The 26683-nt window shown below is 50.4% G+C and overlaps 1 protein-coding gene across 26 annotated transcripts in view; it reads right to left on the bottom strand.

The window, feature by feature from the left end:
• NFASC (neurofascin) overlaps positions 1-26683 on the bottom strand; it is a gene marked incomplete at its 3' end in the record, with an annotated part of 189908 nt that overhangs the window by 38170 nt on the left and 125055 nt on the right. For 15 of the 26 annotated variants that reach the window (XR_013991716.1, XM_081025939.1, XM_081025960.1 and 12 more), the window contains 15 exons: positions 24887-25057; positions 20326-20376; positions 14053-14164; positions 13236-13420; positions 11870-12001; positions 9381-9524; positions 8681-8792; positions 8169-8335; positions 7463-7610; positions 6053-6177; positions 5158-5202; positions 3837-3938; positions 3358-3555; positions 2530-2600; positions 1529-1751 (listed from right to left, as the gene is read on the bottom strand). Coding sequence is in view for 25 of the 26 variants with exons in the window: in XM_081025939.1 (XP_080882065.1) it covers positions 1529-1751; positions 2530-2600; positions 3358-3555; positions 3837-3938; positions 5158-5202; positions 6053-6177; positions 7463-7610; positions 8169-8335; positions 8681-8792; positions 9381-9524; positions 11870-12001; positions 13236-13420; positions 14053-14164; positions 20326-20376; positions 24887-25057 (1986 nt within the window). Of the gene's footprint in view, positions 1-1528; positions 1752-2529; positions 2601-3357; positions 3556-3836; positions 3939-5157; positions 5203-6026; positions 6178-7462; positions 7611-8168; positions 8336-8680; positions 8793-9380; positions 9525-11869; positions 12002-13235; positions 13421-14052; positions 14165-20325; positions 20377-24886; positions 25058-26683 lie in introns of those variants that run through there. The other 11 variants (XM_081025957.1, XM_081025947.1, XM_081025949.1 and 8 more) reach the window with 5 other exon arrangements.

Genomic DNA, 26683 nt, shown 5'->3' with positions numbered 1-26683 from the left:
CCACTGGCTGTGGTGACTCACCTGTCCCCTGCCCCTTCAAGGCTAGAGTGATATAATGGTGTCCTGCTGTGGCTGGCCTCCTGGTGACTTACCCTGCCTTGCTGTTTTCTCACCCTGTCCTCACATTAGAAACAGTTTCCTTTGAATGGCATTTGTTTCCTGTCGAGACCCTGTAGCAAACACTATCCACAGACTGCAGATGCCCTCTCCATGACTACCTGGAAAGGGAGGGCCATTCCCTCCCCTATAACAGATTCTTATACCCATTTTTCCCACTCTGCTGCAGAAGCAGTTCTGCCCCATCCCCTCCGCTCCATCAGAGCACAGGGCAGACAGATGCAATAGGAACTGCGGGGCAGTTGTGAAGTTCATGACCAGATGCTGCCCATTCCATACTTACCGTCCAGCAGCTCCCACTGGTCTGCTGTCCAGAGGCGTCTGCCACCATGCAGATGAGGAGTGGGATGGACAGAGTGACCCCCCTCTGCTGATCTCCCAAGTAGGTCCAATCCATAACCACTCCAGGAAAGTAGGGCACAGGGCCCAACCCTCACTTCTTCCCATCTTCCCTTTATGAACACAACTGGCCTTGTCTTGACCCAGCATTGCCCCTGTGACTCTCCACCTCCCCCTTCTTTTTGGTCACCCTGTGATCTCTTAGATCGAACCCAGACCCACTGGGGTTCGGATCACCCTGACCAGGACAGGCTCCACTGACCTTCCTTCTTTGCTCAGCAGCATACCGGATTATGTGCTGGGGACAAAAAGGGCACCACATCTGGAAAGCCAGGCACGTACTTCCACATATATGTCCAAAACCTTGTTGATTCACCCAGCGCAAACCTCCAAAGAACTTCTCTTTTTATGTTCAGTTCCAAGGGCAAGAGCATCACTGGGAGTGCTGGCAGGTGGTCTGGGGGCTTCCAGTCTGGGGCTCTGCAGACCTTCCCCATTCCAAAGGCTTCCCCTGGGGAGCCTAGGGAGGAGTCTGGCCTGTGACCCTGCTTCCTGTAGAGGAATCTAATTATGGCTCTTTGGGATGGATAGTCCTGAGTCTTTCTTGGTGCTAGCAAGGACCGGCAATAAGGTAGATCAAAAGGCCTGGCTTCTACTAGGTTGGTGCAAAAGTAATTGTGTTTGTTGCAGTTATTTTTAACCTTTTAAACCGCAATTACTTTTGCACCTACCTAATATTTTCAAGCCTGACATTTGCTCTTGTGTAGCACTGGCAAGGGTTTTCCTTGCAGGGTCTCAGTTTTCACATCCATAAAAGGAGAGTATTGGACAAGGTGAAGATGTTCAGTAATTCTAACTAGTGCTCAGATGTTAATATTTCTGCTCCTGATGTTACCAGGAGCCTGTCATTATCTGGTTCACTGTAGGGGGTTTCTCTTTCCTGGCAACTGGCTGTTCTGCCAGGATGTTCTTGGAAGTCCCATGACCCACCCCAAGGTTCCTGGTCTGTGAGTGTGGTCTTATGCAGCCCTGCCAGGAGGGTTCTGGGTGGGGGACAGGGGAAGGTACTCACAATCTTCTCCAGAGTAACCGATGATAGTGTCTGGCTCAGGGCCCTTCCCAAAGTCATTTTCGGCCTGGACTCGGATCTCATAGGGCACATAGACAGGAGTCTGCCCCACGACATAGCGGGAGCCCCACACTGTGACATTGTTCCAGGTCTCTCGAGTCTCTCTCCGCCGCCACTTGACGATGTATCGCAGGTTGGGGCCAAAGGCGGAGGTGGCATTCATGGGCTGTGCAGGGAGAGACAGAGGGCAGGGGTGGAGGGGACAGGAGAGGAGCCCAGACCCACCCATAGTTCACACTCTCTTTCTACTGCGGGTACCCCTCCCCAGTCTGCCCAACACTGGACAGCCCCCCTCCCCTGCTGAGTCCTCCAAGAGTCCAGAGCTCTGTGAACCCAGCAGCACACAGATTTCTGGGACAAAGGCGTCACCCAAGACCTAGTCACTGTGATTCCCACATTTGCAAGTGCATAGGGAGTGAAAGCTTTATTTTCGACAGGACTCTTTCCCATGACAGCAACCAGAAAATGTGGACGATAATATAATATTCTCCAAAGTTGGAAAGACATGAGTTCTGTTTTATCCACTGTGTGCCTCCTGCCAATGAACTCAAAATTCCAGAACCGACTTCAGTTCTATCCAATCCACGCGTGTCTCCTCACTCCCAATAATCTCCAGTGAACGAACCCCAAACACAAAAGCAAGAACTGGTGTTTATGACAAACCGTTCCCAGAGTCTAACCTCAATCCCTCCTTCTTCTAAAGAACTCTGCTTTATTTTGCTGGTTCCATGAGTTTCCCAGACGGCCATTCTGTGTTCTTCAGTCACCTCTGCCCCTCTCCTGTCTTAAGTCTTGCTGTTTGGTTTCTGGATGCCCAGCACAGACGAGTGGCCACCAAACCAGCCTGATAGTCTGAGCCACTCTGTAGCCTTGGTGGGTAAAGGGCGAGGGCTCCCAGGTGCACACTGCCGCCCCTCAAGGGGTGGGCTGGGAGGGACTCTTACCGTCCACGTGATCTCCATGTTGTTCTTTCTGGTCCCCTCTCCCTTCACGTCGCTGGGATTGGACTCAGGGGCTAGAACCCAATTTGACACAAAGTTCAAGTCTAATTTATGCCTGACCAGGGCACGGTGAGCAACCTCTGTCCCGTCCCCCCCAACTGGTCCCTTCTCTGCTTTTCCTCAGCATCTCTGTCCATGAACTTGCTCTGCTGTTTTTTTCTCATGTGTGTGACGTGCCTTCCTAGCTAAGATTTAAACACCCCTGAAAGCAGAGCTAATTTCTTTTGAATTTTAATCCCTTACCCAGACAGGATTTATCATGAGGTTTTCCACACTTTAGATGGTCATTCAGCCAACTCAACTTCATGAATGAGCCACTAAATACGTTTAATACCAGGCTGATTTATCCGTAGCATTCAACATTTTGGGGGATATCAACAAGGTGGTGTAATTTTAGAAATCTAAATATTACCCAGGAAAAGAAATCTGATAGAACACCAGATTACATATTTCTATTGTAAGTCTTTGCCATAGCTCTTCCCTTTAAAGCAGATCATTCAGAAGTATTAATAATATTAGCAATGATTAAAATGACAGTTAACATTTGCTGAGTGCTTACTATATGCCAGGCATCACGCTAAGTACCGGAATTGCATTTTCAAATGTAATCTTCACAGGAGCCCCGTGCCGGCGGGAGTTGCTATTCTGTGTTTCAGCCTTGGAGAGGTTAAGAAACTTGCCCAAATTCGTGCGGCTGGGGGGTGGGGGAGCCCAGTTTGGATTCAGGGTGCCTGGTTCCAGTGCCGTCTCTGGTGGCCCTCCAGTACTCACGTGCCCCGCTGGTCCTGTAGCGCTCGGAGGGGAGGCTGGGGTGGCTACTGCCGACCTCGTTAACGGCAATCACCCGGAACTGGTAGTTGACGTATGGGGACAGTTGGAGGACGGCTGAGTTGACACTGCCTGGGAACTTAGAATGGTCATGCCAGACGCCTGGCTGGAACTGGTCTTCTTCAAACTGGACAACATAGTCTGAGTGGGCAAGAAAGACAGAGCTGCTCTGGGAGCTGTTAGCAGACTTCTTCCTTACGAGCACTTGCTCATGGTTTCCGCTAGTCTTCATAACCTCCCTCGGGTATACAAAGGCATGGAGAGAATTCCCTGAAAGGGAAACCAAGGCCTCCATGTGCTCTGCAAACAGCCCAGAGAACACATCAGGTGAGGCAGAAGTGGGACCAAAAGCCAGTGCAAGGCCTTGGGCCTCCAGGCTGCTACCCTCCCTTTCAGGACTGGAGTGCAGGCCCCTGGCTGACCTGTGATGGGGCTGTTGTTATCGTCTCCCGGGATCCAGGTCAGCCTCACACTCCTCTCGGCCAGGTCGGTGAGCTCCAGGTCCCGGGGTCGGTCTGGCCGTCCTGGCAGCAGAGGAAGAAGACACCGTGCAGGACTCGAGTTAGAGGCAGCCCGTCCTCGTGCTGGCCCCAGCCCTGGACACTGTTCCATGGCCAGGTCCCTGATGGGCTGAGGTCACCACAGTAGGTATCATCCCCAGCCTACCCTGGAGGGTCAGCACAGCACAGGGACAACCCTTCCCTCAGAAGTTCAAGGAAGAACAAAGAGGAGACCCCAATTCCACCATCCCCAAGAGAGTATCAAAGGATTGAGGGCGCAGAGAGAATTCGGACAGATCCATCCCATTTCTGCAGGCAGTCTTAGAGCACAACCATATGGAAAATGCTTTTTACTAGATACACGTTCACAACACTTAGGAAAGCCAGTGAGAAAATGTGGGGTTTTGTTTCATTTTCTCAGGATAATCAGCTTCTACTCTGTGTGCCAAGGCTCTGAGGGCCAGGAGCCCAGGAGGGTGTTTGGAGTGCTAAGCAGGGCAGACAGGTTCAGGGAACGGGAGGGACAAAGGGGACCAGGCCAGGGAGGAGATGGGGACTTGGCTGAGAAGTGTCAGTGATGGACAGAAGGACAGAGGAGCCCCAGAAGGCTTCTTAACAGGGATGAGGGCAGCACCTTTTAGGGGCTCCAGTCTCACTGAATTTCCTTAGTGGGTGTCAGTGCCTGAGGATACAGTCATCCCACCACCGACTGGTGGGGGTAGGCATGATTTTTTTCCCTTTCTGGCTCCTTGAACCAGCTATTTCCATATTTTGGCTGGTTATTGGAAGGATCTGGAAGGTGAGTCACATCAGCCCACTTGTGTGTGTGCAGATTGTACATAGGTGTATAGTAGCAGACATGGAGAGGCTGCAGGAAACATGGGCCTACAGGTAACTCGAAGCAAGGGGCTCTCTCGTCTGTACCACCCACATTTCTGAGGCCAGGCTGCGGGAACGAACAGGCCACCCCCACGGGAGCAGTGAGGTGGCCAGAGGTAAGAGATGGGGGTGAAAAGGCAGCCAAGGACCTCCAAGCTCAACCTGCAAAAGAAGCAGGAAGCCCTAAGCAGGGCTGTGATGCTCAGGGACGTGGGCATGTGAAGGAGCTGATCTGGCAGGAAGTGGGGAGTGCTACCCACTGCCCACACACAGCACGTCCTGTCTGGCAGTGCATTCCCCTCATAGACCCACCCTCCCCGAGCCTAGTGAGGGCTTGGCGAAGGTCCCGATTAGTATGAATTACCTTTGGGCAGGGCAGCCAAACGGTTAGTTGGAGTGGTCTGATCAGCTGTAAAGGTAAGATGGGTTATCCAGGTTAGCAGGTTATCCAGGGTTAGAGGTGTTCTAGAAGGGTGGGAATAGGCGGCCGAGGCTGGAAGAGCTGCCTCTGCGACATGTTCCTGGCACAGCTTTACCCTCCCTTCCAGGAAAAGGCCCCCGCCCCTTAGGAGAGGCCTTCCTGTGTTTCCTCTCTTTCCTGTCCAAGTACTACTATCATGCCTGGGCCTCCATCTATTGTGATGGTGCACCCCCACTGCAGAAGGGACAGAGCACACCACGAGTAACGGCAGTGAGGTGCCAGATTGAGGACAGAGGTGTGAGAAACAATGGGGGATTTGCCTCCCGGGACGTGAGAGGCTACTTTCCCTGAGTTTGGGATGGCTTAGTATTTACAGTCAGCCCCGATGAGATGGCATGTCTTGCTAAGTGTATAGCATGCTATGAAATCCCATCAAGAAGCAGGGGGAGGGGAGTAAGGCTAGCATAGGTACTGGAAGGATAAACACGAAATTCAGTCTTGCTTCATCGATGTATCATTTTAATGGACTTAGTGGTTTAGTTAGCTGTAAAGTTGGTAAAAATGAGCACAACAAGAACCCCCGTCCACCTTCCTTCTCTCATTCAGCTGAGGATTTGGGGAGTTAATGATGCTACTCAGGAGTGAAGTCATCCAGCACAGCTTGTTCTGAAAGGAGCAGCTTCCTGACCCTTAGATCAAATGGCAGAGATAGCCACACCTGACCAGCCGGCTGACCACTGGCATTGCCCTCAGAACCATGCAGGGCCCACCGCTTCTCTGGCTGCAGAAAGGCGTGGGGACGGGAGGCGAGGTCAGTGCCATGGGCAGCAGCAGTTACCTAGCACAGTGAGGTAGGCCTTGGCCAGATCCTGGTCCAGCTCGGTGCTAGCGAAGCACGTGTAACTACCCTGGTCCCGCTCAGCCACTCCAAAGATGGTCAGGGAGTCATCTTCCTTCTTCATCCTGCAAAGGTACCAGACGAGTTGGGAGGAGGGGGAGTGAGGAGACAATAGGAGAGAGAAGGGGGGAGTGCCAGGCACTACCTGCTGCTTTCTCCCTAGAGGGGGCTGGTGAGCCTAAAGGGGGAAGAAAGCCTCACAGGCTGGGCTGGGCAGACACAGCCCCTCCTAGGGGACATGAGGCTCCATCACGATGCCTTGGGAGAGTTACGGTCTCCACCATCACCTTGAGCACTTATGGTGCTTGATGGAGGGGAAAAGGAATGTGGGTGAGACTAACAGGGCCCTGAGCCATGTTCACTGTCCCTAAATTCCACACTGTTCTGTATCTTCCTTGTGCTCTGCTCCCCTTCCAAATTAGAGCACAGATAGACCCACCCCCGGCCAAAGGCAGATGGGGATCCCTCCTCTTCCCATACTTCAGCTCTATCTTCAGCCCAGACCCGTCACTGCACCTGGTCTCAGGCCAGGTGCCCAGGCTCCTCTGAATTGTCGTCCACAGAGGGAGGAGGGCACCAAAAAGCAGGCAGACTGTTAGCATCAAGTGAGTACCAGAAAGCTTTCGTCTACTTGCAGGGTGCACCCCTGCAAAAAACTAGATGGCCTCTAGAAACAGCTGGTACCTTTGGCCAACCTCAGGGGCCCTGAGGTGGAAGAGGGTACAGCAAAGAGCCCTGTGGAGGGAGGCTTGGAACTTGACTGCACATTAGAAACACTTGCAGGGACATGTAAACACTATCAGTGCCTGGGCCCTCCCCCCACACCAATTAAATCTGAATCTGGGATGAGGAAGGGGGACGGCGTAAATCTAGTAAAAGCATCCCAAGTGAAATAAGGGCTGAGAACCACACTAACCACCATGGTCATAGTCGCTTCAGGCCAACACTGTCCTCTGCTGGACAACAGGGGCACTGCAGGCAGGGCTGAAGATGGGGAGGGGCTCTTGGCTGTGATGCAAGAGGATGAACGGTGGGGGTCAAAATAAAGTGAGGAGGGAAAAAAGGAGTGAGTGAGAGAAGTGAAGAGAGAAAGGCGTGGGGAAGAGAGGAGGGAGAGAAAAGAGGAGAGAGAAGCAGAGAGCTGATGGGAGAGAGGGAGAAGGGCATACGGTGAGGGTCTCCCCTGAGGTAGGGGGAGTCACTGAGGCTGTCCGCCCTCCTCAGCAGTTTCTCAGTGACACACAGGACACCAGGTTCCCTATCCCTGGGTTCTTCAATGTGTCACCTAAGACCAAGGGAAAAGGATGGCCCCAAGGTAGCACCAGGAAGAGAAAAGGAAGGAGCAGAGACCTGTTCCCGATATAGAGTGGTTCGTCGTCCTTCAGCCAGGAGACCGTGAGTTTCAGGGAGGGGTCGTGCTTCACGCGACACTCCAGCTGCACTGTGGTGCCCCTTTTGGCGACCTGGTCCTCAGGCATCCGGTAGATCCTGGTGGGGTCTGTGGAGAAACCCAGGGTGCTCGTCATCCCCGAACGTGGACACTCAGTGTGACACGTGTGACCTCAAGGTTAGACAAAGGGAATAGTATTCCAGAAAAAGTATGCCAGAAGTAGTATTCAGTTGTATATGAATGGAGGGAGGCCTGGTGTGAGTGATCTCAGATAGTAAACAACCCCCAAATCCTTTCTATTAGGTTGGTACAAAAAAAAGCAGTTTAAAAGGTTAAAAATAATTGCAAAAACCACAAGTACTTTTGCACCAACCTAATAACTGGCTCAGGAAGATATGATGCAATTTCTGGGGGGGGGGGGAGTTTGTGTGGGTAGCAGGTTTCCCTTCTTAATGCCATTTGGATCAAGTTGATAATGACTCAGGGTTCGCAGCACCCAAGCCAACTAGAAGCCCTGCAAGGACACAAAGACCCATAGGGAGGGTCCCATTAGGGATTAAACATTAGTAATGGTGCTCTTTCAAAGAGAGTAACACACATGGATAACTTTGAGATAGCTTCCATTCCCCACCCCACCCCACCCTCCACCTACCAACCCTCTTTTACCTTTGACCTCCAGGCGGACCTGGTTTTCAGCTTTGCCTAGGATGTTGGTGGCAACACAGGTATAGATGCCTTGGTCCTCTTTGCGGATCATCTTGATTTCCAGGCTGCCATTCTCATAGACATGGTAGTTGCCACCATCCAGATTGCTTCCTTGCCCATTCTTAAACCTCACAACAGAGCAGCAGAACACATAGCATACTGAGACAGGACTGGCCCAAGGGAGCAGGGGTCAACCACTCGAGAGACTGTATGGAGGGAGCTCCATCTTAGGGCTGTGAAGCCCTCATCCTTGGAGGATCTGCCTCCAACCAATGGGTGGCCCTGGCAAGTCTCTGCCCCTTTCTGGGCCTTGATTTCCTTCTCTGCACAGTAAGGGGGTTCACCCAGCTGATATGCCAACTTTCTCTCAGCTTTGACCCTTTGAAGTTCCCAGGTCTTGCTGAATACTTATGGGAATGAGAACGGTGAGGCAGATGACCCCTGTGGGGAAGGCCTGTTCTCCTTGAACTTACCATCGGAGAGTAGGGATGGGGGACCCAAAGAAGGGACAGTCCAGCCGTGTCCGGTTGTACAGGATCACCCGAATGAGCTGGTTCCGGGGTGACAGCATTCGAGGTGGTACATCTGCAATTCCCAGACCACCGATCTTGGGTGGGGAATCTAACTCTTCCATTTCTTCCCCCTGGGTCTTATCTCTACATGCCTTCTCTGCACAGAAGTTTTCCAAGTGCCAACATACCTTCTCTTATCTACCTTCCTCCTTTAAGAAGCCTCTAAGGGTTAGGTGAGGAAGGAGGAAGCTTTTCCATCTGCCCTCAACAACCAATCCAGCTTCTGCAAAGGGTTTCCTCAAATTACCCAGCAGGCTCTGTATTGGCCCCTCCCACGACCCTCTCCCTGCTCCGGGAGTGCTGCAAACATCCTCAGAACCACTTCCCACTCTGTGACCCACTGAGAACCCAGGAGAGTCAGCGTGGAAACACCCAGGTGGCGGGACAGGTCCACTCTGTCTTATCAGGGGAAGGAGGGACCAAGACTGACTTCCAGCACAGCCAGATCTGCGGGTTTTAAGTCCTTCCTCCTTCCCACAAATCCCATCTTCAGTCTCCATGCTTCCCCAACCAGCCCGGCTGATCTCTGGAGAAGAAAGTTCGTCCATGATGTGACAGTCCCCAGGGAGGCAGCACTGCAGGGAGCAGAGGGGACACTCACCCAGAACGCTGACAAAGGCGTTGGCCAGCAGGTAGCCGTGCTCATTAGAGGTGTTGCACTGGTACACGGCCCTACTGCTGATCTGGGTGTCCCGGAAGATGATGGTATCCCCGGCCACCTCACGGTTTGGGTTGGGTGGTGCCGCTACCGACAGGAAAGATGCTCCTCGTGAGAATCGGGACAGGCAGGTGAAGGGCACTGGTGCTCTGCCCAGGCCTCCCTAGCAGGACTGGGTGCTGTGGGAGCAGCAGCACTGGGTGGCTCGCAGACCAGGCTTCTGGCCCCACCATTGCTGGGCTGTGTGATGTTGGGCCCACCATCTAATCTACTGGAGGTTACTTCTCAGTCTGTCCGATAGGGATATGAATCCCTGCTCTACCTATGTAGTAGCTGGGCAGGTGTGGCTGAGAGCATAAGCTGTGGCAACAGAGAGGGGAGTGAATTCTAACCACATTCCTGCCAGCACCAGTTTCTGTGTCTGTACAACAGGGATAACATGTCACCTTCTGGGGGGTTTTATGAGGATGACCTGAGCTGTGATGAATGTAAGTGTCGTTAGCAGAGGGCCTGGCCCATACCGATTATTACTGTTGTTACTTTAATCCAATGTGCATATATTTGTTTTGAAAAGAACAAAGCATGATGCAACCGGATGGGGCCTACCACCTTCCTATCCTCTGAGCAGAGCATTCTGCAGACGTTCGCAAACTTAAACCTGAAGGTCAGTGCCTGCTGAAAACTGAATGAGTCCTTGTATTTGCCAAAACCACCTGATTGTCCCAAGAAATGTATGTTATGCGCAGAGAGAACATTCCCCCCACGGTTCTCCCAGCACCGCTGTATCTCCCAAGATACAGAGAACAGAGGCTGGGGAGTGGCTCAGGGACCAGGGGCAAAACAGTAAGTCATTCTGGGCTTTCTTTCCTTCATCTGGAGAAGAATTACTCCCATGGTTCCTTTACTCTGAGGAAGGTTAAGAGAAGAGAAAGATAATGAGCTGTACAAATAAAAGTTTTCTAGAAATGTAAGGAACTGCCACTTTTCTCCTCTTTCCTCACCAGAAGGTGACTTTCCTCTCTAGGTTTCTGAACTGGGCTACATGACTTGGCTTCCATGCTCTGTGAACTCATGCAGGATCACTCAGACCGACAGCGACAGTCAGGCTAGGTGGACCCAGGGTCTGGCCCTGCGGGCGCCACGCCACAGAGAGCAAACCTGAATCCGGAACTGGGGAATCAGCAGGAGGTAACTGAAGACAAGGTCAGCCTCCTATCACACTTTTCTGCGTCCCCACTCAGCAAAAAGGCACGAGGAAAGCAATGCCAGCAACTTGAACACCTCCTTGCCTGGCAATTCTCACGGACCCAGTCACTCCCCTCAAGTGATGGGTGAGCTCTCCAGGAGCTCTGCGTTTACTCAAGGGTGCTGTGAAGTTCAGTGCCTTTGTTTGCCGTGTCCCCAAAGTGCTGTAATGATAGGGACAATGACCGGCAGAGGGCAGGCGATGTCCCTATCCAGGGAAGGACGATCACTGGGAATTACTGTGTTCAGAACTGGGTCGTGCAGGCTTGTTGCCTTCTCACAACCACCCACAGCTTCACCACTGTGACCTTGGGCAATTCATGGCACCATCAGAGCCTCGTTTTCTCATCTTTAATGTGTGAGGCTAAAGAGAGAAGAGGGATGCAGCACCTAGCACAGCGGCTGGGACACAACGACTGTCTAAAAGGTGCCCGCTTCTCCGCCTTTCTCGCCTGCCTCTCCACCTGCTGCTCTTGAGTTTGGCTCTGAGTTCTCTCCATTTGTTTTGCCCCACCTGGGTGATAGCACTTTTTGCCATTTCTTCTGATCCCAGGGAGAAAGTAATGACAGGACATTTTAAAAAGGAAATGATACTGGAGAAAATATGATGTGAAAACTTAACCTTGGCCTCTGGCTGCAAGGGGCCTAGCACTCACCCACTCCAGCCATCCAGGCCGGACTACATCTCCCCAAAGTCCGCAGACACTGAATAACTGCACCTGTACATCTCTGATCTCATGGGAAGTTCTTCATCTCCAACCATATCGTTCACATTGTTATGTAACTCCACCTCTTATTTTGCCCTCAGCAGAGAGTGGGACCTGGGCAACCAACGACACTGGGTTACTGAGCTCTCCTCTATCTTCCAAGTTCCAGACATCACTCAGAGCCCCAAATCTCAGGAGATGCAGCTGCAGACCCAAGACCTTGAAATGGCTCTGTAGTTTTTAAAGGGAAGAGTTTTATGGAATACCCAAGGGAGAAGAAATCCCCTAAATGTGGAAAAATAACCACAGCCTCCTGTTCTCTCACACAGACATGTGGCAGGTTTCCTGCCTCTTAAGATGTCCAAGGAGATGGCTGCTCCCTCACTTCTGGAACAACCAGGGCTGCCCACAGGGACGAAGATTGGGAGCCTTTGACGGGAGAAAGAGCAGAGTCAGGTGAGATGATGGCTCGTTACTCACATTGCAAAGGTTCCCCATTCACCATCCACTGGACAGTGGGCTTGGGGTTCCCACTGGCTCGACACACCAGTCTCCCGTCCTCGCCAGGGGCTAGGATAAGGTTCTTGGGTTCGTCCAGCCAGTAGGGAGCAGCTGGAAGACAGGGACAGCACAGGCAGGGGAGTTAGGTGGCGCGAGGCAGGCAGAAGAAACCAGACGGACTTCCTCTAGGAAGACAGGAACCTGGATGCCAGCCCCAGGCCCTTACACCTGCCCAGGGCTCATCCTCATGGGACGACTCAGTTCCAACCTGCTTTTGGCAGCTTCACACCACAGACACTTTAGCTCTAAACTGGGGCTGCTCATTAGAGTTCCCTGAAGAGCTTTTAACAAACATGGATGCTAGGGCCCACCTTACATCTACTGAATCAGAATTCCTCGGGGAGGCCGGGGCAGCGAATGCTTTTAGAAGTCCATAGACGTTCATGATGTGTACCCAAAGGCCCAAGCCAGGGAAGGTGGGCACTGGGTTTCTGTTGTTGCTGCTGCAAGATCAGGCCTTTTAGGAAAGGCCTTATACTTATTCTCTTATGCACTGAGCTTTGGTTAGAGCAGAAGCTCTGAGCTGGCCACCCCTTTCAGGGGTTGGAAAATGTTGTGAATATCTGATTAGGTGGATTTTTCTGAGAAGAGGGTTCTTTGGATCAGATCCTCAAAGATCTTGATTACTCCCTAAAATATTAAGAACCCCTTGTTTGAGTACAGTGCTCAAACCAAGGTCACAAGGTCAACTGAGCATGTGCTAAGAAAGCCTGAGAAAGAGAAGCGACTGGTGTACCCCCATCTCTGGTTGGGACCCATAAAGGCATGTTGTGTTCTATTGTTTACAATAGGTCAGGTGGGCCAGCTATGCTTTGGGGGGAAAGAAGTGATTTTTCAAAAAATAATTTGGGCCTTGATGACTCCCATTTTTAAAAGAACCAAGTATAGGACATAGACAGCACAGGGCTAAGACGACACACTATGAACAGGAATACAAAATGAAAGAGAGGGCTCTGGGTGTGGAGCAAACGGACCATGAAATTCACCTGCTGAGGGAGCCCTGGGCGCCAAGGACAGTTGGGTGATGGTCTGGGTGTATCTTCTTCTCTTAACATCTCTCTCTCTCTCTCTCTCTCTCTCTCTCTCTCTCACACACACACACACACACACACACACACACACATCCAGGGGAGTGACACCATCCCTGGCAGGTTACTATTGCCACTAACCAGTGTGTGGGAAATATCCCCCACTCACCCTGTCCCCAGCTACCCTCAGAGGAAAGGGTGGTCATGGCGTGTAGGGCTGGCAAAAATCATCAGAATGAGAAATACACGTAACGTACCCTTTACTCTCACCGAGATCGTGTGCCGGATACTGCCCATCTTGTTGGAGGCCAGGCAGAAATACTCCCCCGAGTCTTCCTCAGAGACATTGGTGATACGCAGAGCCTTGTTAAAGTTCTCAAACTTGGCCTTGTCAGATGGGAGGTCCCCACCTTTCTTGTACCATGCAATGTCTGGTGTTGGGCTAGAAGGGGGACCAAGCAGGAAACAGGGACTTATCACAAACTGTGGCCCTGCTATTCTGTGGAGCCCGGGATTCCCAAGTGTCCTTAAAGTGTACTTGGACCTAGAGCACGGGTGTCCAAACTTTTTTCAACATTTTTCACCAAGGGCCACATGCGGTAAAATACACAAACAGCCGGGCCACTCACTCGAGGTGAAGTGTGCATTGCCTCACCTGGTTTATTTAAGTAAACTAAATATATTTTTGGAATTTGCTGCGGGCCGATTAACAATGGATTGCGGGCCGCAGTTGGCTCGTGGGCCGCAGTTTGGACAGCCCTGCTCTCGAGGATGCATGTCCTCTGAGAGCTGATCTCTCCTAAACAGAGGGACTGCTCAGTCTCCGAGCATTTGAGGGACTTATCTCAAATCACATGAGATTCTAACACATGTATAAGATGCCCACTCATGTCCTTTCCTCATTACCAAAGAGATGGCCAGAATAGGATGGAGAGGACTATGCCGGCAAAGCCCTCACTAAGGGCCATCTGCGTCTCTTTCTGCACTCCCAAATGTGGCAAGAACAGAGCATGCACAAACTCCCTCCCCAGCCTCCTGAGGGGTGGCCAGAAATGGGGGTGAAATGGTACATACACCCCAGAGGCGATACACTCCAATAGTAGGTCCATGCCACGCAGCACCATCTGACTGCTTGCAGTGCCCTGGGGATACATGAAGCTGGGGGTTCTTTCTGCAACTCCTCGGGCTGAAACAGGATAGAACACGCTGGCATAAGCCTCCAGCTCAGGGGCTGACCCAGCTGGGCCAAAGCTGTCAGGCTAGAAAGAAATATCATCACGCCTCTGCTTCCCCCCTTACCCTCAAAGCACCAGCTCCTGGATCCTCCCAGCAGAAACCACCCCAAGGACTGGGCATCATTAAGAGACAGTGTTAGAAAGCGTGGGGCTCCTCGGCCCCACCAGCACATGTGTGTGAGCAGCTTTAAGTTCTGAAAGGATCTGCCAAGAGGAGCCCAGCTTCCTTCACAGTTCAGTAAACCTCCCCTTTCCTGAAACGGGGGAGGAGGCTGCCTGAGCAGTGAGTGGTTTATTCCCTGAGAGTCTTGTGTTGGGACCCCAGAGACCAATTCAGTGGCCCCTAGGGAGGCCATCTCAACAGCGGTGGAAAAAAGAGAAGGCTCGAACTGGGGTCACAGGACAATCTGCTCTTGGGGACCCTGGAGACAACGAGCTAGGATGAAGCCACAGAGACCCAGATGAACATCAGAGATGCAGAAAGCATTATTAATGGCTTAGCAAAGACATGGAGAGAATTAATGAGCAGAGATGACAGGAAATCACTCTGGGGCTAAGACCATTCTGCCTCTTCACTAATGACTTTGGAAGGGGCTGGGGAAGAGGGTGTTAATTGGATGTGAGAGACCAGGGGAGGGGTGAGAGGCAAGTGACAGCCAACATGGAGGAGGAGATCTACAATTCAACTAGGCTGGAGCAGCCAGGGGTCTGAATGACATGCACACAGGTTTTGAAGCCAGGTGCCCCACAGAGATCGAAACTGTCAGGGTGGCTGTTTCCCAGTGGAAGGGGTCATGCAAGTCTGGGTACACCACAGCCGAGTGGAGCCCACTCAGCCGAGTGGAGCTCACTCAGCCGAGTGGAGCTCACTCAGCCGAGCCTCACTGCTCGCTCCCTCAGAGCTCTTTGTATAGTTCTGTGGAAATGGATATGATGGAAGGGAGAAGAACAAGGAGTTTCCAACCAGGAGCCCAAAGCACAGGGAGACAGGAAGAGGCACCCCTGTCGAAAGGTGCATGATTGTAAACAAGGAGTTAACATATAAGCTGAGCCTTACTCATGGGCTTAATGGATCTTCCATTCCGCTCGCTCGAGAGGTTAAGAGGTGTAAGGAAAGCAGAGCTTCCAGGAGCCGGGAGCCATCAGAGATGCCCCCAGTGAGAACAAAGGAATTTTTCTGGGCTGTTAATAGGTGCTGGCAGATTGAGGACAGAGTGGCAGGGGGAATTCTGTCTCTGTGACACTGGTGTCTCCTAAAGGAGCTTGTTGGACTAGTGGGTGCCTGGTGGGATCAGAGGGGTTCTGTCCTAGGGGCACTCAGCTTTTCTTTCCATTAGCCATTGGGAGCGGGGTGCATTTCATAGAGCTTACATCTATTTTACCCTTTTGTCAGGGGAGAAAATAATGAAACACATGCAAAGGTAGTTAGGCTGCTGGCACAATATATGGCACATAGCAAGTGTTCAATAGATGTCTGTGGGATGAATGAGTTTAAGGGAAGAAGAGAACAAAAAGAAGGCAACAATTTACCCCCCACATTATTTCTTCTTCTGTAGATGTCCTCATCTGCCCCACCAGTACAGTGGCTACTGAAGGGGTTAATCCATTACGCGGTTAGTTGGTTACTGTCTATAACCCTTGCAGCTTCCAGCTCTCAGTACCAAGGCAGCTGGATACCAAACAGCAGCTTCTTCCCACCCATCGTCTTAGAATCACCAACACAGCCAGACAACACAAGGTCAAGGGCACCATGAGGAGAAGGAGATTCAGGGCAGGAACCTCTGATGGCAGGTGGGTAAATGTTTGGAGAGCCGGGAACCCTAGGATTATGTGGAAGAGGTCCCAATTCAGTTGGCATACTCCTTCCTGCAGGGACACAATCTGCAGAAACCAATCTGTGACCCTGTGGACATTTAATTCGCATGGTAGCATGCAGCACCGCAAGCACACATGACCAGCAAAGCATTAAGTATGGGAAGGAGAAGAAGTGAGCAGAGTCCCGCTGTGGGTGCCCTGATATGGAGCTGTGAGTATAAAAAGGTTATAGCAGTACTTCATATGTAGGATGTGGGCTAGCAACCACAGAATTATCCCAAAAGGGGAGACATGACTGGAAACAAGCCACAGTCCGAAAACGTAGGGAAGAACATTTTAGAAGTCAGAGGTAACAACTGGGGCAGCCATTTGGTGAGCAGTCATTATGGGCCGAGCACTGTGCTAGCAGCTCTATCTATATCATCACCATGTTTAATCCTCGTAACAAACCTGGGGGTACCACCCCCATTTTCAGTAGAGGAAACAGGCTCAGTGAACAGATTTGCTAATGTCACAAGCAGCTGTGTTTTGGATTCTGGACCATTTAGAGCCGAAGCATGTGCTCTAACATGGATATTTCCTCTCTTTTAGGACGGATAGACCAGTTGTCCCGACTTCAGACAGTTAGCTTTGGGAATATCTTTCTCGCTCAAACCAAAGAAAATCAAAATCCAAAGGCAAAAAAAGTGAAGGAGACAGATATTTTTGTTTAAAGTGAGTGCGGTGGTGAAACTCTCCCACTATGTTTTCCTCAAATATTGTTCTCAATGTCTCAGATAAGATTTCATCTCTCCTCGGTGGCTGGGAAATAAACTCAGGCCCAAGCTGGAAAAAAAGAAGCTGGGCTGCGAACTAAGAGGCTCCAAAGGAATCTCCACCGAATTCTTAAGGCCATGGAAAGCTTGAAGAGGAGTCAGAGTGATACATGACGCCTTTATGGGACAAGGATGCTGGACCCAAAGGGGAGGTTGTGAAGAGATGTGGTCAGCTCCAGCAGGAGGGATTTACATGAAAACTTATGAAGGAGAACACAGTCACTGCTCCCAAGGCAGGGTGGTTAATTTCTTTCCCTGTAGAAGCAGACCCAGGAAGAATCTGTGAGACAAAGGTGATTACTATATGAGACTCTAAGAGACTCCAAACAGTGTAAATGATTGTTTCCTAGGGTGTCACTGGACAGCCTCTCTCTTATCACGGAAGCGGGGATCCCTGAAGAACCTGTCCCGCCTGATGATGCTTCTCTTACTCTCCCTGATTTTCAGGGCTGAGGTCAGACCCAACACCTGCTCAAACTTAGAACCCAGGTGCCAAAGCTCATATTCATGTGGATTCAGGAAGAGCTTCCCCCGTGGCCCCATCTGACCTTTAGCCCAAGGACAATCTTTCCTCTCCTGCTCTCACAGCTGTGGCTCAAGAGTAGGCTCACGGGTTCCCTGAGGAATCTGGTGAGCATGGGGACATCAGGCGATGACACCGCCTCAACCACCTCAGCTTAAAAAGGGCTAGAGAAAAATGCTTCAATTGTCTCCTGCAAGAAAAATGGTCAAGACTGCTGAAAACCTGAGTTTCTCCCCTCTGTCAAGTGTTGCGTGTTAACAAAAGAGAGTTCAGTGAATCAGATGTGTCCAAAAGTGAATCAGATGTGTCCAAAAACTTTTGTTAAAAAACAGCTTTAATGAGCAGCTGGATTCTCCATTTGCTTTCAGTTCTCAGAATTGAGAACTCACAGGCTGGATCCCTGGGATCTCATCCACCTCTTTGGCTCTAGGAATGGCTGGACCAACAATCCCAGAAGATGAGAAAAGAACTTTGTCTAGAAACACTTGATATCTTCCACTGCCAGGAAATCTCTTCTGTCTAACGCAAATCTCTCATGCAGTAGTTGGAACTTTTTTCTTATCCAGTTCTCTGCACAGCTGAGATCTGAACAGCTTTCGTTTTTCTGATCTGCCATAAAATTTCTCCCTCCATAGTACTTTCTTCCCATAATCGTGCCTACCTCTCTCCTCTTGGCTTCTTTTCAAGTACTCTGAGTCTCTCCTAATTTCAGAAGCATACAATAATTACACTTGCTACAGTCAACACTAAACGATTCCCTTTAATATCATAATGGGTGACTGATGTGTCTAGAACCGTATGCACATTATCCTATTTAATGTTCACAACAATCCTATGGGGTAGGTAATATACCCATTTCTCAGATGAAGAAATTAAAGTTCTGACATGCTAAAAGACTTGCCCAAGGTTACTCAGTGGTACGTCTTACAGCCTGAGTTTAATTCAAGGCAGTCTACTTCAGCGTGCACACTCTTATCTTCCTTATTTCCTGGCCTGCGTGAATTCTAAGTGGCAAGTCAGGGGGCATCTGACATATGTGCAGAGGATACCAAACCACTGTAGGAATCACTAGAACAAAGGGTAATTACAGGATGGCCCTTCTGCTACTAAAGAGACATGTCATATTTCACAGCAAAGCACAGAGATGCACTGGGCATTTTTCATTGCACTGCGTCTCTCTATCTAGCTCTCTGCACTCAGGAAAGACCTTATCTTCTTTCCTTCCTTTTCACTTTCTATTTCTTTCAAACTAGCAATCCTTTGTTCAACATGTGCCTCACTTTGACTTTATATTCTTTCCAGTTGGCTTTATACTTGGTCAGCCCCGTTCTACCTTGGACTGAAGAGAAGGGGTCAATCTCATGTGAGCTTTGCTTGGTTTCACAGCTGTGGATGGTTCTTATAAGAATAGCTACTGTGTTTCCCCGAAAATAAGACCAAGTCGGTCCATCAGCTCTAATGCGTCTTTTGGAGCAAAAATTAATATAAGACCCGGTATTACATTGTATTACATTGTGTATATTATATAAGACTGGGTCTTATATTAAAATAAGACAGACGCATTAGAGCTGATAGTTTTTGGCTAGGTCTTATTTTCGGGAAACACGGTACACTGGTCACAAACTGGCTGGAATCACTCAAACTTATTCCATTGATAAAACATCTCTACACGCATGTCTCCTGAATGGATTATCTTATAGGTATAAAGAGAAGCTGGGATGGGATGGTCTTTAAGGGACCTTCTGGTGCTTTAAGAATATTCCATAACAGATTACCCAGAATCCAACTTAGAAAAAGGCACATTCCATACCAGTGCTCTGGGGCTCTTGACACAATGGTGGTTGGCCCCATTATTGTGAAAACAGACAATGCCCAGGATCCAACAAAGGTCCTCTGCTTCCTCCGGCAGTACATCTCCTTGGCAGGATCTCAGTGTGGCTCTAGCTGTTTGGTGCCAAGTTAGAGCCTTTGCCTCTCTCCTTGGCTCTCATTCCCTCTTCCCATCCCCCACTCCAGACACCAATCATTATTTATATTAGCACATCGCAATTCAGACACTTCCTATCTAGTTGAGCCCACAATGACCCCCTGGGGACCTGCAGCCTTGGCTCCTGAGGCATAACTGATGATGAGGGCCAGCTGCCTCACCAGAGCCAGAAAATAATGATTCCTCTGGCTGCTCAGGGAAAATAAGACATTCATAGCCATGGTGGGGGTAACTCAGGTGTGGAAATAGCCAATTACTCCGTAATAAGCTTGAGCAACCAAAATATACCTCATGGAAACTGTGCCATGACTTGCAAATGTGTGGGCTGGTGGGCACCGAGCACGGACTCTCAGAGGAGAGATGAGGCCCAAGTGACAGAGTACAATGGACAGTCCAGCTTCATTTACACTCACCTTGAAAGAGAGCTCAGAGTGGACTCTTGCTCCGTTTCCCCGATGCATTTTAAAGAGACAAGGGATCTGACATGATATCCCCAGTAGCTATGGCCAGACTACAGAGAAGGCAATTCACATCTACACACTTAAGAGTTAACTAAACATGCACTACAAAGCTTTCCATGCTGTTTAAACCACTGATATGAAGACTTCCTGTTTTCTCCTCACTGTGGGCACTCACGTATCCTCAGATATTTTCCATCCACCTGCCACTGATTCTTAAGTTTCTACTGAAACCCTTTTGAAGTCCTATCCTGGTTTGACCAACTTGTCCAGAATTGAGCAACTGGAGGCCTGCAAGTATGAGGAGAACACACCACCACATGAGCCACCTCAAACTCCCAGTCTGGCCACTGTCTTCCTGGCGAGCAGCGTTCTGGAGGTGGCACCATGGAACCCTGGCCTGGCCAAATGTCAGACCTGCCACCCAGCACGAGATAATGACATGGTATCAGTCAAGTTAGGCAAATGGGTTAGGACAGGCAAGGTTACTCCCAAGGTTACCACAGCGACTCACCACTGTACATGTCAGGGTGGTTTCTTAAAGACGAGTCATTATAGGGGTGGTCTGCAATAAACAAAAGAGGGTGAGCAAACAGGAGGCCACGGAGAGGTCACGGAGGCAAAAGGGGGAGAGAACAAACAGAAATGCAAAGCCACAAAAACAACCGGGAGAGCACCGGTGGTCTTTTGCAAAGAAAAGGCATGGCATATTTGGAAATATGCTTGGTGAAGAACAAGCAACACAAAACAGCCAAAAAGGGAAGAAAAGGTTAAATCCTGCAAAAGAAGGCAATAATAAAATAAGTTTCTTTTTTAATTAAAATATTAGGCTTGACCCTTTATTGCTTGGTCCCATCGGTTTTTCAAATGAATGAAATGAGGATTAGCAGTATTCTGTAGCAATCTTTTGAACACCTTCTGCCCATCAATATCCTCAGTTCTCAGGTCTCTGGATCAGGCCAGTTCTTGGGGTAGCTAAAGAAAAAGCGTTAGTGAGCCCCGGGGAAAGAGCAAAGTCCTACCTGAGCAGAGGCTAAGTGGCAAGGGGCGGGAGGTAAAAGAAAGAAGGCGTCCAGAGAAATAGTTCATCAACACAGTGGGACAGAGGGACCCTTGGCAATGTCCAAAAATCTGTGCTGGCCAGCAAAGCATCCCCAACCTGACCAGTGGGCACACTTTGGTCTCCCAGATGTGTCTGTTGGCAGAAAGGCCTCCTTCTGAGGAGGCTAGAAGTGGTCCAGGTTGGTGGGGAGAGCTAGGTTGAGGTTCAGATTTTAGGATTATAAAGGGAGCCTGGGTAGGAGGGGTGGGGGAGTCAGGAAGAGGGAGGGAGAGAGGGAGAGAGAGAAAGGGAGAAAGGAAGACAGACGGAGAGGGGGAGTAGGGCCAAGAGGGAGTGGACGGGAAGAAGGGGAGAGGGGAAGAAGGGGGAGGTGGAGGAAGGAAAAGGAGAGGGGGGAGAGGAGGAGGGGGGAGAGAGAGGGGGAGAGGGAGAGGGAGAGAGGGGGAGGAGAGGGGGAGAAGGGGAGAGGGGAAGAAGGGGGAGGTGGAGGAAGGAAAAGCAGAGGGGGGAGAGGAGGAGGGGCGAGAGAGAGGGGGAGGGAGAGAGGGGGAGGAGAGAAGGAGAAGGAGAGGGGGAGAGGGGGAGCGAGGGAGAGGGGAGGGCGTGCTACACAAGCACTGTGAGTTCCACATTTTGGATTGAGAAAGGCCTGCTGATTAAGCTGGAGACTCAGAATGCTCTAGACTGTCTTGGGGTAAAGATATTACCTTAGGAGCAAGACCAGTGGTGTGGTCTCAGTTCCAACATGAGGTAATGAAAACCCCAGGGCATTTAACCCACAGAGAGAAAGACATTTTGAAACAGGGCACATAATCATGCCAACATCCTTAGGTAGCTTTTCACTCTTCTACTCCCGTCCACTTCCAGCTGGGTTCAAGTTTTGACAGTACCCACAGAAAGTCGGGGGTGGAACAGCTGACTGTAAGCCAAGCAGACAGCCCTGAGAAGCCCAGGACGCTCCAACTGCCCGAGAGAAGAGAGGTGCTGCGCCAGAGCATTTGCATATTTGAAGACAGCTCAAATCCTGTTACAACTGACATGGCGGCCATGAAGCTCTTCTTTGAGACTGCATGGCGCTGCATCCCAAACCTGCCTAACACTCAGTAGGGAGATTTTCAGCGTTCAGGACTTCCCCCTCCTGGGTTTGGGAAGTCAGCTTAGGTTTATCCGGAGCTAAGGGTGGGAACTGACCTGCAAGGCAATGAAGAGGCAGAGTGGCAAAGTGCTGGATTCAGGTCACCTTCCTCTCCTAGGGACACACACAGATGACAGGGCCTTGTTTCATGCTCCCACACCACCAGGTGAAATAGAAACTATCTCTTTCCAGAGAAGTGACCCAAGTTCGGACTGGACCCCAGTTTGTGGATTCTGGAGCACATCTGAGAACGTCAGGGAGACATCTGACTCCTCTCAGAGCATCACTTAGACAGTGGACGTTAGAAGGAAGCAGGTTAGTGTTCCTTGTCTGCCTCACAGAGAACCCTCCTCCCTCACCACTACTGCCTCTCGTGTGGCAGAGGCACCAGGACGGACTGGAACCTATCCTGATGTGGGCAAAGGGACCAGCACGTTTTTGTTAGCCTGTCTTTCACTACATCCCAGAACAAATTTAAAAGTGATTTTAGATTGCCCAGTATTTTGTATTGGATACCTTTCTCCCCTTCCTTTATTGCAGGTAATGCAAAATCGGCTGTGATGAGATTTATTTCTTCCCCCATGAGCAAACTGTGACAGAAACCCCTGGTGAGAACAGTCTCTGAAGCCATCCTAATTGGCTGTTTTGCCGCCCACCCCCAGACCTGGTTCAAAAGGTACAGAAAAAAAGCCTGTGTCCTTTCCAGGCAGGAAGCAGAGAGAGCTCCACTGTGCTATTTTAAGCAACTGTACCCAAATCTGGGCTGGTGTGGATGCCTAGAACTTGTTCCGGCCACAGCTGCCCCTGGGAGACCCCAGGAAGCTGACAGAGTTCTGTTCCCAGCACCTGGGGGATTTTCAGCATTTGAGAGTTTTCAGTGGAGTAGGGGACCCAGAAACGGAGCAGTAACGAACATCCCTTACCTCAGAGAAAAGGATATTTCTGGAAAGTCCAACCTCTAAATGTGTTGAAATCTCTAACTGCTTAATTATACAGAGGAAGGCTCTTTACCACCTCCATCTGCATGCCTCTACCCTGCGTGACAGTGGAGGCCTCTGCCCAGGACCGCAGACAGTCACCTGCCTCAGTCCCCAAATGGCAGGCTGCCTTCAAGCATCTCGTGGGCAGGGAGAAAGGGATCCAGGTGATGGCACTGCAGACCATCCAGGGATCAGCTCAGTGAGAATCTTGCTCTTGACATTCCTGCCCCTCCCAGTGCCCAGTGCTGCCAGCCTTGTCCTGCTGTGGAGGCACTCTGAGGTCCTGGGCAGACCACACTGTCCTTCCCAGCTTGGCCAGCTGGCAGGCAGTCACCCCTGCCTTGTACTAGGAGAAACTTCAGACAACCCAACTTTCTTCTTCAGGGCTCCTGTCTGGGCTACGGTCCTGAATAAGAAAGCCAGGCAGGGGGCAGCAAGCAGGCTGAAGCTGGGTGACCCTGCCAGGCCTTGTCCCTGGGTTTCTGGCCATCCTGTTGGCTATTAAATTACAGGTAGTTCAAAACAGTGTGTGGGGACCTGCAAAGGCAGGAGAGGGAGGATTAGAGGTGGGTAAAATGGGATCAGAGGGAGAAGATGAGAGTGGGGGAAAGAAAGAGGGAGGGGAAGGAAGTGAAAAAGGGAAGAAAAAGAAGAGAAAGGAAAAATAGTACCCACAGCAGGGAAAAAGGAGCAGAAAAGAAACTGCTTCTTGTGGGTCCAACTTGATGCCCTGATAGAAACAGAGTGTGGAGCTGGGCTGACTCTCAGCGCTGCCTGTTTGCATTATGCGCAGGGACTGATGAGGAGAGAAGAGGGCATTAGGGGGTCAGGCCCCCACATGTCCTGAGTGAGGAGTTCATCCAAGCCCCCCCCTCCCCCCAGCCTCCCACATCCTCCAAGGAGGCGTCGTCAACAACTTGCATGTGGGTTCCAAGAAGCCAAGGTTCAACCTCTTTTCTCCGACTTGTGGAAGCTGCCAACGCCCATGTGGTGACCCCTGCCTGGCCTCTTCCACAACTGCCACTTTCCACAGTATTGAAAACATCATTCACAGCTGAGTCAGACAGATTATGGTCTCTGGAGACAGGGGGCTCTTCTACGGAAGGCATTTGTAAATCCATGGAGTAAACCAACACAGCCACTTTCAATGTCCTGAGCAGGCTGGGAACTCTGCAGCCAAAGCTCCCAGCCAGCGGTTCCCTGGCAAGAAGTGTGTCTCTGAACTGACTAGCTTCTCTCTCTCCTCTATGGAAGGCCACCAACACTATAATGGGGCAGGAAATGCTGACTTGCTTTGGTACTAGTTAAACAAAATCAGGGAATAAAAACAAAAACAAAACTAAACATAGACCTGCAACTTGCAAACACAGCGATTCCATATGGCCCAGCACATACGTGTACCACAGAATCAAATACAATTCATGTAGGTGTACCTACTAATTTGAATAGTCCATTCTGTGGATTTACTCTAGAAATCAAGATAACCAAACAATGACTAGAAATAAAAGAAGTAATCAAGCTGAGTATACTAGGAGAGGGATACCGGATGACCGTTTAAAGCAGGGCTAGTCAAATTCCAGAGTGTCGAAACCCCCTGGAAGCTAATGAAGAAAAAGCGGTGGGATAGCGCGGGGCCTGAGGATGGCGCCAAGTTCACCAGGTGATTCTGATTCCCACCAAAGTCTCAGAAGCACTGGGTTAGAGTACGGCTAAGTTCAACTCAAGGCAAAGAAGGAGATGTGGTTTAAGGAAGTTAAAGTAGCTCAGGCACAATAAGCTGGAAGGATTTCTGTGTCAGCCTCAGACAAGGCTCTCCCTAGACCCAGCACCAGGGGCTGCTCAGGCTAGGTGGGCTGCCGCCCGCAACCCCCAGCCCCAGGCAGGGGCCTGAACTTACTGGTGAGGACCTTGAGGGTGAACGGGTTCTTCTGCTGGATGGTGTGGGTAAAGTGGAAGCGGGCGTTGCAGCTGTAGTCGGTCTGCATGTCCTGCACCATCACATTAGAGAAATATAGGTCTCCGTTATGGCCCTGGGAGACCCGCTTATTCTGGGTGATGGGTTCCATGGCTATAAGGAAGCAGAGATACAGTGGGAGGTTAGCAGTAATGATAACAGTAATAATTATCATGAAGTTTATGGTGAGTGACCACCTACAGAGAGAAGGCCTGGTGGGGCCAGGAGTTCCACATTATTTGGTCTATTTCACTCTCAACTCTGAAGTGGGGCTTATCCCCATTTTACAGATAAGAAAGCAGAGGACTTAACTCTTCTGGTTGCAAAAGCAATGAGGGGAGAGTAGGATTTAGATTCAGACCTGCTTGCTCATCACACCCATGCTCTATGACCCTATTTTTCTGTCTCCTGTTCATGCCACAGAAGATCTGAGTGGCCCCGAGGCCAGAGGGTGGAGGCATGAGGGCATGATCCTTCAGAAGCTCCCAAATCAAGAGTCCAAGTCACCTGTTTTGTTTTCTAACCCCGACCCCCCCAGAAAGAAAAACCATTACCAGTTATAATTTTAAGCATGCATACCAATCGATGGTGCATACCATCCATTGTAGGACGCCTTCCAATTTTAGAGATGCGAAAAATAAAAATGTGTACTTTTTAGAATTAATGAGATCATAGGAGTGGCTGAGAATGCTGAATGCATTGTCTATATTTTTTCAAGCACTATATTTTATGTACTCAAATAGCCAGCTTTCCAGGCTATTTGGTTTGTAAAAGTATACTTCTGGGGTTGACTACTCATAGCGAACTCCTTCCTATCCCCGAGTGTTTTCTAAGTCACCATTTCTTAAAGCACAAAGTTAATGACGTCAACTTTCCAAAGATGGGCTGGTCAGTTGTTGAAATCATTTATCAAATATTTCCTGTAGGCCTACTACGTGCAGGTACTATGCTAGGTACTGGTGGAAGAGAGAGGAGTAAGACAGAACCCTGCCCTCAAACAGTCTGCAGTCTAGAAGAGACAGTGGATAACTCAATAATTGCAGCGCACTATGGTGAGTGGAAAGCCCAGGTAAGAAGGGGATGAACTGAGGAGCAGCCAGTCCACTCTACAGGCCTTGAGTGTGGCTTGAAGGCTGCGTGACATTTACCAGGCAGAAGAGAAAGGAGCTAAGAGGGTTCTAAGCAGCAGGAACAGTATGCTAAAGGCGACAGTGCCTGAGTAGGGAGTTGGGGAGGTTGCGGGGAACGGGGGAAGGACTGGAGAGGCAGAGGGGACCAGATCAGGAAGGGAACTGTCTGCCAAGGAAAGGAGTCCAGACTTTGTCTGAGATGATGAAGGAGCCAATGGAGGGCTTTGAGTGTATGAGTGAAACTGTCACATTATGTTTTTAGAAAGACCAGGGAGGCCAGTTATGGATAATTATTTCAACCCAGGGAAATGCTCATGGTGGCCTGTGCTAGGGAGATGTCAGTGAGGGTAGAAAGAGGAGGGGGGTCACGAGGTCTGCTCAGGAGGTAGGATGGACACACCCGGTGACACGTGTGATGCAGGGGATGAGAGAGGAGGGTGCGAACTGTTAGCTAAAAACCACCACCCCAGCCTGTGGCCAGACAACCTTGCCCACAGATGCGCTCTGTAATGAGGGAAGAGAGGGACGACTGGGCACAAAGCCCCCTGCACTCTGCAAGACAACTCACATGCTCCATCACTGACACGGAAGCCTCTTTCGGAAGTAGGCT

This window comes from Rhinolophus hipposideros (assembly GCF_964194185.1).
Source record: "Rhinolophus hipposideros genome assembly, chromosome: 19".
Taxonomy (NCBI): Eukaryota; Metazoa; Chordata; class Mammalia; order Chiroptera; family Rhinolophidae; genus Rhinolophus; species Rhinolophus hipposideros.
Note: the sequence above shows the minus strand (reverse complement) of the source record. Positions and strands in the feature narration are given on the sequence as shown.